General features: G+C 37.6%; 1 protein-coding gene across 2 annotated transcripts; it reads right to left on the bottom strand.

Moving 5' to 3' along the window:
* Nucleotides 1-993: 993 nt before the first annotated feature.
* On the bottom strand, nucleotides 994-11,147 carry cdkn2c (cyclin-dependent kinase inhibitor 2C (p18, inhibits CDK4)). 2 transcript variants are annotated; one of them, XM_019262775.2, is made up of 5 exons: nucleotides 10,880-10,903; nucleotides 10,631-10,708; nucleotides 9,356-9,488; nucleotides 7,372-7,729; nucleotides 994-1,827 (listed from the first exon to the last, which is right to left on the bottom strand). In XM_019262775.2, the coding sequence occupies exons 3-5, from the start codon at nucleotides 9,485-9,487 to the stop codon at nucleotides 1,823-1,825; spliced, it is 495 nt and encodes a 164-aa protein (XP_019118320.2). In that variant the 5' UTR covers nucleotide 9,488; nucleotides 10,631-10,708; nucleotides 10,880-10,903; the 3' UTR covers nucleotides 994-1,822. The 2 variants fall into 2 exon arrangements, with proteins under 2 accessions (XP_019118320.2, XP_010737145.3); XM_010738843.3 differs by lacking the exon at nucleotides 10,880-10,903 and adding an exon at nucleotides 10,978-11,147 and having other exon boundaries at nucleotides 995-1,827.
* Nucleotides 11,148-14,563: the final 3,416 nt, after the last annotated feature.

Below are 14,563 nucleotides of genomic sequence, written 5' to 3'. Positions count from 1 at the left end.
ATTGTATTGGTGGATAAAAACGTGTCATGTTATAATAATATTTTTTTTAAAAGGCAGTTTTTAAAAATCGTTTTTATGCCAAGTGACCTAGTGACAACTAGAAATTGTTGCCAAATGTAAAAAAAAAAAAAAAAAAGAGAGACACAGGTCTTCACAGTACTTTTTGATTTGCGCCACATTGTCACTGCGTCACATTACATGTAAGCTGCTGAAAGCAAATCATACATTTTATATAGCCTAAAAAAACATAGACTGTGTCTGTATAGGCCAGTGTTTCTGTGTTTGGAGTCATTGGGTCATATAAGGTAAAATTTGCCATTTTCTGTTAAAATATTAATGTAAAATAAATTTGCTACACATTATAAATCAAAACAAGAGTGCTACATGAGTATGTTTTTATTTAATCATTAATATGGGCTTAAGAGTATAGAAAAAACATCAGTACTGTCATTAAAAAGTAATGTACTGATGGCTCCAGTGGTTAAGCGGGGGGCAGGGAGGAGAGCTGCCCGTCCTCCTGCTGCCACCACGGACTTAAACTGTGAACAGACGCAGTCGTCTTACTTCCTGTATTATAAGATTGTTTTGTCGTAATTTTCCTCTCAAGATATATTTAACCAGAGATTTAGTTTCTGTTTTTAGTCTCTTAGAGAGCTTTCATAAATATGTAACGATGCTGTAAAGCTGACTTCACTGCGGTGCTTTACGCTGCTGTCTAATCATAAAACATAATATATAAGCAGAGGAAGACCATCCCTCACTCTAAACCTGTTTACAAAGATGTTACATTTTGTACTACTAAAAAAAAAAAAAAACTTACATTACCATTTATAATAACATAAGGTATGAGTGATATGCTAAAAAAAATACTGTATTACTTGCATGTGGTTTTATTAAGGATTAAGTTGTTAAGATTCAGACACAGGAGACAAAGAAAACAAGGAAGTTATGCAGAAGGACAACACACACACCCACACACACACACACACACAGAGAGAGATAAAACACAAAGAGATATCAATTGCTGCCATTTATTATGTCACATTATTTAGAAAGACAGGAATAAGAAAGAAAGAAAGAAAGAAAGAAAGAAAGAAAGAAAGAAAGAGGGGTGTTTACAACTTTCTCATGTTTTTTCTATAAGGGTGAGTAAAATGTTACAGACACCTCTCAATAAAATGCAACATTCTTTGACACACTGTCATAACCTGAACATCACACACTTCATAGAGATAAATCTTACAGTGCAGTTGTTTTGGATTGCGTCAGCAATTGTACCTCATTTGATATTTTCATTGCTTTGCTAGTCAAGCTCTGTTAGTGATTGTGTCATTTCTCTTATTGTACATAAATATTCCAGTTAGCACTTTGGAAACAATGCATAGGCACAGCATAGGCCTTGTCTGTAGTCCGCACATTATAATATTCATTTTGAATGTTACTGACTGAAGGTTGCAACATAACAGCAGCAATGAAACTAAAATGTACTAGTTGACTTTCTGTGGCTTTGTCTGTACTGGTTACAAGCAATAATTCTATTGTTATCAAAATCAAATCTTATTAGTATGTACTTTAAAAAAAAAACTTAGTATACCAAGATTTATTTTCACTTATAAAAATGTGTTTGGTCTCCCTTTTCTCTCCAAACAGCATGCAAATAAAACAAAAAAAACAGTTCACACACTGTTTCTAAGTGTAGCTGATTTATGAAGCCATTTCATTAATATAACATTTTAAGAAAATATAGGATAGAATGTTAAAGTATCTGGAAAAAGGCATAAGCATAAGACGGTTTCATCTTCATCCTTCTCCTCCTCATCTTCTAGTCTGTGAGAAAGAGAGAGAAAAAAAGAGTTTATATGGCAAATGTATTCTTAGGTAAACATAAATACTAATAATGCAATCATAAATACATGCAATAATATGGGCATGTGAGGAATAAACATTATAATAGTATCTATATTTGACCATGGCACACAGAGATCCATGAAACAAAAACTGAAAATAAAACTGATCAGCTTTTATTCATCACAAGTCATGACAAAAATGTAAAAGAATAAAACCAAACCTATGCTGTTAAAATAAAATAAAATAAAATAAAACAAAACAAAACAAAACAAAACAGAGAGTGACCTTTGTGCACAAGTTTAATTTTTAATGTACCACATGTTTTCAGCTTCACACACAGACGTGTGAGGCTCGTGTCCTCGGGTGTTGTTGGAGATCAGCCTCCTCCTCACACCGTCCAGCCAATCCAAACTCAATACAGCTGGGTCGTCGTCAAATGACGCGGATTGAAGCCCATATAAGGTTAACTCCTCCTTTTTCTTTTTTTTATCGTGTTAATTGAAAAAAATAAAAATAAAAAAACCTGACCACTCCTTCCCCTACGTCGAGTACAGGCCTGCACACCAGAGATATCACACAAAGGCCTTTTGATTCTTTTTAAACCTGCCTTCAGCTCCATTTAAACACTCTCAGCTCACCTGGGAAGGTTTCTAACGCTTGCATGGCAAAATATAATCCATGAGAGCAGAAATAAATGCTAAAGCGTGTATGAAATTATAACACATCGTTACTTAACGGTTTATTTTTTTCTATCAAAATGAATCAAATCAGAGCAAAACATGTTGAAGACTTTGTGGAAATATTTTGAGAGCTGAAATGAAAATTGAAATCGCGGCCTTTAGCAACACACAGCAGTCTGCACTAACATTGTGCATTAATATTATCTGCAGTGCATTAACAATGTACTGCCGTGTTGCAGCGGTTCAGTGATGTGATACACACCCGCTCATGGGCCGGACAGAGAGAGTGGAGTAAAGAAATATTATTTTTATGGTGTATTCCTCTATTTTTTAAAAAATTCTTTCATAAATATATAATTTGGTCAACAAATACAAGAGTTTATATGTGTATAGATGACATGTGTGTATATGTGACCACCACATAATATTAGATTTATGCAGACTAGTAACTATATATATTTCTACTCTCACTTTATTAAATTCTCTTTAAGAAAAAGAACCTTCTGCTGTCTAATAAATGTGTCACTGTTCTTTTTTATGTTTACTCGCTGTGACGCAATAACAGTAACAAACAACACTTGTTTGACTTTGATAAATGATGTGTGTTGTTTTTATGACCACTTACAGAAAGCCCCTGCTCTGAGATCATTCCTTACCCGAAGATTTGTATTAATCCTGTTTTATATGAGTGAACTAATAAATAATAATATATGAGTGGTTTGCCTTCATGTGGATGAGCGTTTTGTCTCTTGAGTGTTTTCATGAATCGTTGGTGAGTAAAACGTTTCATAGGCAGCCTGCACAACAGGTTCTGCACTTACACAAAGCATGCCTTGTCGCGCGTGCTGTAATACTAGTAATGAGATTGCTCATCTTCATTGAACAAAAATCCAAACACGAAAGCACAGGAAAACCACACTTAACCGTTCAACATGAAATGTGCATGTCAAATAGCAGAAAGTGTTTCAGTTCCAAGTCAGACTGAAAGGACTTACATGCGGGTGTCACATGAGATAAAGTGTAATGCTGTTGCAGCATGTTTGAGTTCCAAGTCACAGCATGAGTGCAACATGTGGGGCCATATATTCTTCAATGAGGCGTCAAAAAAGCTCATTATTGTGTTGAGTTTAAGATTTAAAAAAAATGTGTTTATATATGCTATACTTACATTTTTTTGAGTTTGCTGGAAACAATCAAATTGTGACAATTAACTTCCTTTCTAAAGAAAACTAATTTACAGCCACCACGGTCCTCATATCACACTGAGACGTATAAAATAACCTTCATAACGGGAACCACAACTGCTCTTAAATTCATATGTAGATTTTATTTATTTTTTAATTTAACGTTAATGTTTCCTAAATGTTTCTGCTACGTGATTGTCTTCATATTATGCGTAAATGCACGTCAAAGACAAATTCCCATCGCTTTGCGTCAGACAATTCATTTTTCTGTTCTGTTAATTGATCAGTTTAGTGCCTGGTCTTTAAGCTAAAAATCACAACGACATATAGGATTCTATATATTATTATAAAACAATTGCTGCATCTACCCAGCCTCATCCTTTCTCTCGCGGGTATCCTCCTCGTGTATGAGGGGAAAGGAGAGTAACATAACACCCAAGTTACGCACAACCAAAAGCTATCCCGGTCTGCGTTACGTTACCAACTCATACTCTGCTTAAAGTTAACGTTGCTGAGAGCCATATCCCGTAAAACTGCAACACCAAGATGCATTGCCAGATTTGGGAAATCTCCAGCGGCGCACATACTTTTATGTAATCAAATCAAATCAAGTTTATTTGTATAGCCCTTTACAATAGCCGAACGGCACCCAAAAGTGCTTTACAACAAAGCCATACAACAATACATAACAGATACATAACAACAAAAAAATACAATTAAAAGTGCTGTAGTGCTGCAGCGCTGCAGGGTATTAAAAGACTTTAAGAAATACATAGAAACGAGCAGACAGAATGCGTACACCTAATAAACAGTTCTGCCCTAGTCAGTGTTAATGGCGTTAAAAATAAACAACCGAAGTTTAAAATCAATTCTAAAACGGAGACGTAGTCCAGTCTGGACCTGATGAAAGCGTGGATTGCCCTCTCGAGATCCTGCCGACTGAGAAAAGACTTTCACTTTGGCCAAGAGACGGAGCTGAAAAAAGCTCAACAGAGCTCATCTGTTTGTCAAATTTGCAAAAAGTGCAAAAAGTTATGTGCCAGCCACTGCTTTTTATCTGTAATGCAGTCCAGCAGCTTTAGGTGCAGCGTTTTCGTTTGGTCTCATGGGCAAATTATTCTGCAATCGTTAATTGATCCCAGAGGTAGCATATGAAAACAGAATAGGGCCGAGAATAGATCCCTGTGGCACCCCACAGGGCAGGGATGCACTTGAGGAGCAGTGGTCACCAATCACGACAGAGAAACTACTGTTTGCCAGGTATGACCTAAACCACTGGAGAGTGGTGCCAAGGATGCAAACGTGTTGCTCTAGGCGAGATACAAAGACCGCATGGTAGACTGTGTCAAAGGCCGCTGTGAGGTCCAGCAGCACCAGCACAGCAGGATTCCCAGCATCCACAGACAAGACAATATCATTGTGCACCTTTAACAGTGCTGACTCGGTGCTATGTCGGGATCTGAAACCACACTGAAATTTATCAAGAATAGAACTGATCTCCAAAAATGCATGTAATTGAATAAAAACAACTTTTTCTAAAACCTTGAAGATGCGGGTTTTTTTAAAGGAGGGGCCTAATGATACATGAATCAGAAATGTACATTAAAGGAGGGGCCTAATGATACATGAATCAGAAATGTACATTATATGGGTTTCTAGGAGCTATTTGCACATTAACATTACAGACAGGTATGCTTGTTGGCTGTGTGTATAGTGTACAGTATCTGCAGTATAAATAACAAGAAAACGCTGTTAATTATGCATAACTTTAAGCCTTGGTATAATTTGAACAGGTGAGTTATGTAAAAATTGAGCTTGGGTACGGTTGCCTCAAGAGGACGTTTGAGGAACTGCACCACTTAGGCTTCACTTTACACTGGAGCTTCCACCGCCAGTGTTAGTAAGTCAGCATGTCAAATAATTGCACCTTTCTAGAAAAGAAACTGGAATAATTGTTGATATTATCAACATTATAGCTGGTGATTTTTTTGTCTCTTAATTTCACTGTTTGAAACAATAAGAAAATGTAGGAAAAGTTACAGAACTTGCAGGAATTTATCCTGAAATGGAAGTTAGTGAGGCTTTTTACAATATTTTTTATAGAATAGACTACTTTACAGTCGTAGGAACAAAAATGTGTATTTTGCTTGCGTTGTTTATTTGTTTAGATTTCACACTTTTTTTTTTAATCACAATAATTTCTGGTAATTGGCACAGGGGTGCAGGCCCTCCTTATTTACCTGTTCATTTGGGTTGCGAGATGCGGACAGAGAGGGTGAGTTGATATATTCTGTTAAGTTACATCAAGTTAAGTTTTGTCTGTTATTCTGATGTCACTTTTGCTCTTGAACGAGGCACAGCAGAGAGCCTCCTTAGCGGCCCTTTTTTCATGGATAGTCGCTGCGTTCTAGTCAACAGAAAATAGCAGCATCCACTCTTCAGCATTGAAGGGAGTCTGTGTGGGATTGAAAGCATTGACCTCTTGGATCACAGACTTTTTGACTGAATGAACGTTGTTGGAAACATTTGGTCTTTGACCTACTTCTGTGTGGATTTATGAAACCACATTTAACTGCTGTCGCTATGGAAACGATGTGGCAATGTTTGATGAACTGTGCATGTTGGAAACTACATGCATGAGCAAGTGCCCATTAATATGTTAGTTGTCATAAAGAAGTTGTCCTACTGGCTGAGGGATAAGTAGAAAACCGTGGCCTGTGATCTAAAAACAAAACAAAAACAACAATGGACTACCTTCATTGGTGGACTTCCTTCAGTTTCAACAGATCCATTATTTGAAAATATCGAAGACACTCCAACAGCAAAGATGTAAGAAGATCTTAACCAAGAAGGAAGGAAGCAGATGAAGACAGTGCTGTAGCTCTATTCATACGTGGTTTGAATGGGGACGGTAAAGATAGCAAGCAAGCTCTCAGTTAGTGCCTGTACAAGTTAAGGCCAGGAAGGGAAATGCAACTTGGCCAGGTATTTTGCACAGTGGGGTTATTGATTAAGCTTAATCTTCAGGGAAGCAGTTCAATATTCTATTAAGAACCGTGGCTCAAAGTAAAGTTGCTGAAACCAGCATTGTTTCGAGCCTAGAGATCACTGGACCAGATAGCAGCATTTTTTGTGATCTCTCACCCATATACACTCAGAGGACTACACAAAGGAAACACCACACATCACAAATGACATTGAACACTGACCAATATGTCTCTGAGATAGTGTTTCTGCTTGCCTGCCACATGTGGTTTAAATCATGCCTGGACTAAAGGATGAGTCAGCTGATGTTCATACAAGTGTTTGGTCTGGGGCTGGTGAAGACAGCTGCAAGCTCTGGATAGTGCCTGTACAAGTTAAGGCTAAGAAGGGATACCTTACAAACAGCACCCCATACTTTTTGTCATTTTGTGTCTGTCTAGTAAGTCATTCAAGTTCCCCTTTATTCTTTCTACCTACCTGTCTGCCTTTGAGTTCACATTTTTAACTAAACCATAACCAAAAACAACCCACATTGGACTGTTTTAGACGCTGTTTCTGTGTGTAAGTGTAAGTCTTAGTTATTTATTGTGGATAAGAGTGAATAAAGAATTGTTCTTCCAAAGTAAGACTTGGATTTGTGCGCAGGGATCTATTTTTATTGAAACACTACTCACGTGAGTTCAAATACTCGTGGATGTATCCGACAATGTCAGCATGACCTGCATCCTCCGCGAGTTGCCTGGCGGTGCGCCCCTGACAGTTGGGCGTTTGGGGGTCCGCGGTGCGTCCGATCAGCACCTTGACCACCTCCAGACGGCCCCACATGGCGGCCAGGTGCAGCGGGAGGTTATTCTTGTAATCGCAGAGGTTTGGATCTGCCCTGTAGTCCAGCAGCAGTCGCACTGAATCTACGAATCCCTGACGCGCGGCGTCGTGAGTCACGGTGAGCCCGCAGACCTGGTCGCGTCGGTCCGGGTCCGCTCCCGCTTTGAGAAGTACCTCAATCACCGGGGTGCTCCCCAACATCACCACCTACACAAAGACAGACGGAGGATGAACACAAACAGACATATTTGAGTGTGCTGTCTCTCCAGACAGACGAATGAGATTTTGAAATGACTGAGCACAAATATGTGAGAATGTTTGCGTAACAAGTGATCCCAAATTTGGCCTCATTCGACTTTTATGGACAAATAACGTTAACAAATAATAAACTGATTTGGCTTATATCAAATAAAGATTAAGGAGTAATGTAATTTTTTTTTCTCAACATTGAAATGCGATTAGATTTATTATTATGAGGAATTACTCTCCAGTGATAATTTTAATATATTACTATAATTATCACTATGTTTAGTGGTAGCAATAGTATATTAGTATTACTATGATTGACTTTTGCCTAAATATGACTTCTACAAACTATATTACAAAGATCCAGGCCTGTATAAACGCAACAAGGAGAAATTGCGCAATGAAGTCAGGCCTTCAGTCACCCTTTTCCTCAAACCACGATTTTGTCACTCTGCTCTCACACTCTCACCAATAACCCTCCATTACATTTACAGCCTAACTCAGATTAGACCTTTTAGGCTATTATGCGTCATTAGACTTTTATACATATACATACATACTTTTATAATATTAAGAGATAGTAATAATGGCCTATTAACAGCCTGGCTTCATATCAAATAGAGACCAAGAAGTGATTTTTTCAACACTGAAACAATATTAGAGTTGTATATGAAATGTGATATTTATATATGTATTATTATGAGGAGAGTAAAATGACTCTGCAGTGTTTATTTTAATATGTTATTATTATAAGTATCATTAAAGTTATAACTAGTAGTAGCAATAGTAATATTATTATTATTATTGACTTTTGCCTGAATGTGACTTAAAATACTACAAACTGTATTAAATGATCCAGGCCTGTATAAATGCAAACAGTAAAAAAACTGCGCAAGCATTTCTGGCCTTCAGTCACCATTTTCTCAATCCACCATTTTGTTACTGTGTTCTCTCTCTGTCTCTCTCTCTCTCACACACACACACACACACACTCTCTCTCTTTCCTCTCTCTCTCTCACACACACACACCAGTCAAACTGAGTTTTGTTTTGTTGCATGTCTTTCCTTAATATACTACTAAAATGGGCTTATTCTTTAGTATATCTCAATAACTTCTTTCTCAGGGTCAAAAGGTGCAACATCTATACTGGAACTACCTTAAATTATGAAACTTATTAGTAATAGAGGGACAGCTTATTGTACCATTAAAAATATTCATACTAGTCAATGATAATCTTTAAATAATTAACATTAACCCTAACTATAAATGTCAGATTTTGGTTTGCTACTGTATGTATGTATATATATATATTTTCTACTTGTATGAATCTAAAGTCCAAACTCCTCTCTGCCATCTGTCTTCAGATTCACATAGATCACTCTGAAAACTATTTATATATATTTATACTATTTCGTTTGATACAACAAAGAACAAAGTCCACTGGATATTTGAAAAAAAAAAAAAAAAACATGAGTAGCTCCTAACAGCACAACAAGATGAGGAAGTAAAACATGCATGCTTGTTTCAGTGCAGTTGGAACAAAAGATATTTTTCAAACTTTATTTTTGACAAAGAGATTCACCAACCTGCAGTGCAGTTCTGCCGAATTTATTTAGTCCATTAACATCTGCTCCTTTTTCCAGCAAAGACAAGACTTCAGGTAGGTTTCCCATGGCAGAGGCAGTGCAGAGCTCATCAACTACTGACTTATCAGCCATTCTTGTAAAAAAAAAAAAAAAAAAAAGTATATATATATATATATATATATATATATATAGAGAGAGAGAGAGAGAGAGACAGAGAGAGAGATGCCAAGGTTTTTGACGGGCTGTGTGGAGAAATACTGAAAGCATCCAGGAGGCAGCCCACAAGATAAATATGTTCTAGGAAATACCCGCCCACCTTTGCATCAAAGGTGGACTAACCTATCAAAGACCAAATCCATATATATCTTTAAATAACTGCAGCGGTTTAACATGTTTTATACCTCACATGCAAAGCAAGCAAAAAAAAAAAAAAAAGAGTTAAATATGCTTCCTTTGATTTATCTACTTATTCACGATGGATGTTTATATAAACTGAAAGTATTATTGTTGCATTGTTTAACCTGTAAATCAATATAACTTCTTCTAATGTTAATTTCATTTCAAATATGCACATAATAATGATTGGTGAATAACTAGGGACTTGCTCCAATGCTAACAGAGTAAACAATGATATATGAGGGTTACTTTTACTTTTAACAAGCTGTGTCCAAGAATTTACAATGTGTATTTTACACAATATTAGGCGATGTATGATCATTTCTCCACTTTTTCAGCTCCTATTCTGTGTGTGGCATCAATATATTAGTGCTCAGTCAGTACCCAGACGAGCAATAAATGCATCTAGCTCTATGATCCGTGCAATTTTATCTCTAAATGAAAAAATGCTTAGTATTCTGTTACTTTAAGATTTTCTACGTGGTCCTAAAGTTATGTAATTCAGCTGCAAAACATATTCTGTTACCTCTGAATGACTGACATACTCTATTTTGATTCTGTTTGTGGTATTGTAGGTCATAACAATATGGAAACAAAGTGAAATCAACAGGGGTTTTTTTCTTTCTACGTGTTGTAAGCACTCCCTCACAGCCTTGACTGTCTTGTGATCTGATATTTGGCGAATAATCTGGGGCTTCTTTTGAACTGAATCAAATGCACTACGATTTATAGCCTCACATGAGCTATACGTATTTAAAACAGGCTTGCCCATTTTTTTTTTTATATGCATGGGATATAACCTACATGCAGCTATAATAACCTTAGTAATCGAAGCTTAAATGTGCAGGAATGATACTTGAGGGAAAAAAAACATCTTACTTTAAATATGATTAAAATCATAATACGAGTCTTCCTCCGTGTAACTCGTCATTGGATGTCATCCTACCGAGTGGAGCGCTGAAAAAGCAAGCACAAAAATAACAATAATAAAAAAACCAACAACAACAGAGGAAATAAATCAGTATAAAATGGTTACATCTACGCATATTATAAAAAGCTGTGATGTCACTTCCCGCTCATTTTCAAATCATTTTGCCAGAATATAAAAAGTGCGTGTATTGCGTCTACCATCTTGTTATAATGGCAGCATGCGCAGCGCCGAGAGAGGAGAGGCGAGGTGCTCGTCACAATCATGACTCATTCCAGATTTTCAAAAGTGAACCTACCGATGATCCATGAACGACTGTCACAGCGATGTCCCAATGACTTTCTCTCAAACTGTGGCACACAGAATAAACGTCCAAAACACAATAAAGGTCCTGATAAAATACCGTCACTGACATTACAAAGTATGAAGTGAAGCTGCAGGAGGAAGGATGTTTGCCCTCACGGCTTAGCAGAGTAAATATTTTTTGAAATACTAACCAAAAAAGATGAGATGTTGTGATTGGATGGGACCTAAATGATAGGCGGGACAAAGCTGGAAAAAGGGAACCATGATGCAGTAACAAGGCAACAGTGATAAAGGAGCCCGCATGCATTATTGCGATATAGAGATTTTACTCCACGGATGGTCACATTGTAGCATGGCGATATAATCTACGTCATATTTAATTTGGCTATAATTTCTAGTGAAAAGAAAGACGCTGTTTATAGTCTCATCGGCAACATCTTTCACTTTCCTTACATCATGCTGCCCTCTAGTGATTAAACATAAGACACCACAAAGCCGGCTTTGGTTTGCTCATAGGTTGGCTGAGGTCAGGTCTATAATGATTTACTCTAACTATAATTTATGCACCACACCTCACACAGAAAAGAGATCACATGAGGCCATGGTCATCACCAAGGCTTTAATTAACGTGATTTAGTGTGACAGTAAGGATACGGTCAAATATGCTGACTGCTGCGATCAGATGTAAGAGGCTGTTATGGTACGCACGCATAGTGGCTGTGCGTAAAGATCAAAAGCTTTTGTGCTTTCTCGGTCTCGGTTTCTCCAGTCTAGAAGAAACAGCCATGTGATGCATTCATTAATTGCATTATTTCCTCATGCGCTATCGGCTGACAGTTGGACATATTAGTTGTGTTTGTTGTCTGTGCAGGTGGAAAATCTAAAAGCCTAATATTTTCAGTCTGGATATGCGCAGTGCTCTAAATGATACAAATCCACCCCCAAAAGACCTACATGGACAAACACAATTAGATTTACACTGGTTCATAGACTCTTGGCCCATTTCCAGTGATACTTCCCTATTCCTTCTCTAACTTCACTGCCATTTCCAACATTTATATAAGCTCGACCCTGTCTTCCTTAAATGTGGACTGTTGTTTTTTGCAACCATTGCCATGAGTCAGGGGCACAGAGGTTTATGGATCAAGATAACAGACATATGTCTCGAGTTTTATGCATTTGCATCACAAGATAAGACACAATAACGCCGGTAAAATTCACTTCACAAGGTGGATAAGAAATGATGAAAAAAAAAAGTCATTCAGTCATGGTTGTGTTAAAGGCCTGGGTCAGAGAAGGGTAAGAAGGACTAGGGTCGAAGACAAAATTACTCGGACCTCCACACCTACATGGTCACCCTGGTTCACAGAATATCAAATATGTATTGTAGCCTGTAGTCTACAGCTGCTCCACAGCCCAACACAAGATGAGGCTACTTGAATCTGCAAACTGAGCATGCGCATTGACATGATGAAACTGATTATAGATTGGATTAGATATACTTTATTCATCCCAACACGGGGAAATGTACTTGTTACAGCAGCAGAGGAAAGTGTAGCATACAGTACAGAATTAGAAAAAAGTAGTAAAGGCAAAAAAAAAACTACACATAAACACGAAACAATCAACATTCAAAACAGACAACACTAGGAATGAAGTGGCATGATATATATAAGAGTATATTTAATGGCAATAAAAAAAAGTAGTGACCATAATAGAAAGAATATTACAAGTATATACATATGACATATATATAGAGCTTTGGCGTATGTATAATATATATATTATATATATATAAGAGAGAATATATATATATATAATATCTATATAGATATATAAATAGATATATAAATATATAGATATATATTAATTAATAAGGAAGAGAGACTTTTTTAATGATTATATTCTAACAACAGAAACCTAATCTAAGTATCGCTTTCTTCCAACGTTGTTTACAACACCTGCAGGCCAGCTTTACGTCAGCCGTAAAGCGGTGGACTGGGATGACAATAATGATATGAGATAAGTGGAAACACTGCGGCGTTACTTTTTGCTCACTTTTTGTGTCCGCCCCGAAGCCGTCCAATCCGGACAAAAGTTTGGACATGGCCCCTTCCCCCCCAGATTTGCCAACCCTCCCTCGCGCCACGGCTGAACAAGTGTTTTTTGTGGAACCAGCGCACAGTGGTCCCTGCGTGAGGAATAAAAGAGAAGCGACGAGAGCCGGAGAAGAAGCAGCAGCACAGAAGAAGAAGGGATCGCTTTTAGGCCAGTCATTCCATGGCCTCCTCCTCCGAGAGCGGCGACAGCACTGGACAGAGAGATAATCTGGCCGACTTTCGGTGTGTGTCTGTCCTCAGTGTGTGGTGGGGTATTTTCCCTCGGTGTTGTAGTCTGTGTGAATTCACACACACAGCACTGAGCTGGAGCTGGTAAACACCAGACCTGCGTCTGTGGCGGGCTAGCACGCCAGAGCTAACCAACTGACAGCTTGCTAACTGGTCGTCAGAGGGGCGTTAGGAGCTAGTTAGTTATGTTAGCAGCTGATGCTGGTTTAAAGCTGCCCGCTCATTTATGTATGTATGTATATATATATATATATATATATAGAAAATTTTTTTGCACCCACCGGGTTCAAGTTTGCTGGCTTGAAATATAACGGCGATGCCTTTATATTCAAGCTAAAGCAGAGAGAGAGAGAGAGAGAGAGACTTGTTTACACGGAGCCAGTTGTTATGTCAGGTTTTTAAATCGTCCCTTCAACATAGACGGTTTATTTATTATAGATTATACTTCCTCTTTAAGATTGGCAGTGTCTCAGCCTACTGTTTGGTTGTAGATAGATAGATAGATAGATAGATAGATAGATAGATACTTTATTTATCCCAAGCTGGGAAATTACAGTGCAGCAGCAGCAGCAGCATTACACACAGTGACGATAGACAACATAAGAATAAAAATATAAAGAACAAGCTCTACATAATAAAATATCAAAATAGTAAATAAAGTATATACAGCAAAGTAAGGAGGGATGCTTAATGTCACGAATACGTCCTTTATTAACCGTAGGCTTTTTCTTTAATGGTGTCTCTTGTCATGGTAGCTTTGTGTTTTGGATCAATACCTTGCCTTTAATCATATTTGACAGCGAGCAGGCCTCAGCAAGTTTCCCCACTCTTTAGACGTTAGAGTGGATATGGCATTTATTCAGATTAGGACAGGACACAATAGATGTATTGTTTAATTAGGTCACCGTATCACATTTTAGCATTTGGGCTCCAAAAGTTTCTGAATTAATTCCTGTGTGTTTAATCTGTTTCAGTTAAGTTTCCAAAGGAGACACCGCACGTGCCACAGTGCTCAGACGTTGAGTCCTAATGTAATCTGTCTCTTTACCTTGAGATCGGGTTTGAGACACATGACATCAGACATAATCAGAAACTTGGGGTTAGATAGCCTAAAGCGTTATGTGATTACTGTTGAGCCTGATTAAACATTCATGACAGAGTTATGCTGCACGAGACACATGCTGTGCATATAACAAAAACTGAATATACAGTCATTTCTTCTCAATCATA

This window comes from Larimichthys crocea, chromosome XVII (genome assembly GCF_000972845.2).
Source record: "Larimichthys crocea isolate SSNF chromosome XVII, L_crocea_2.0, whole genome shotgun sequence".
Classification (NCBI taxonomy): Eukaryota; Metazoa; Chordata; class Actinopteri; family Sciaenidae; genus Larimichthys; species Larimichthys crocea.
The sequence above is the reverse complement of the archived record's forward strand: the minus strand, read 5'-3'. Positions and strand labels throughout refer to the sequence as shown.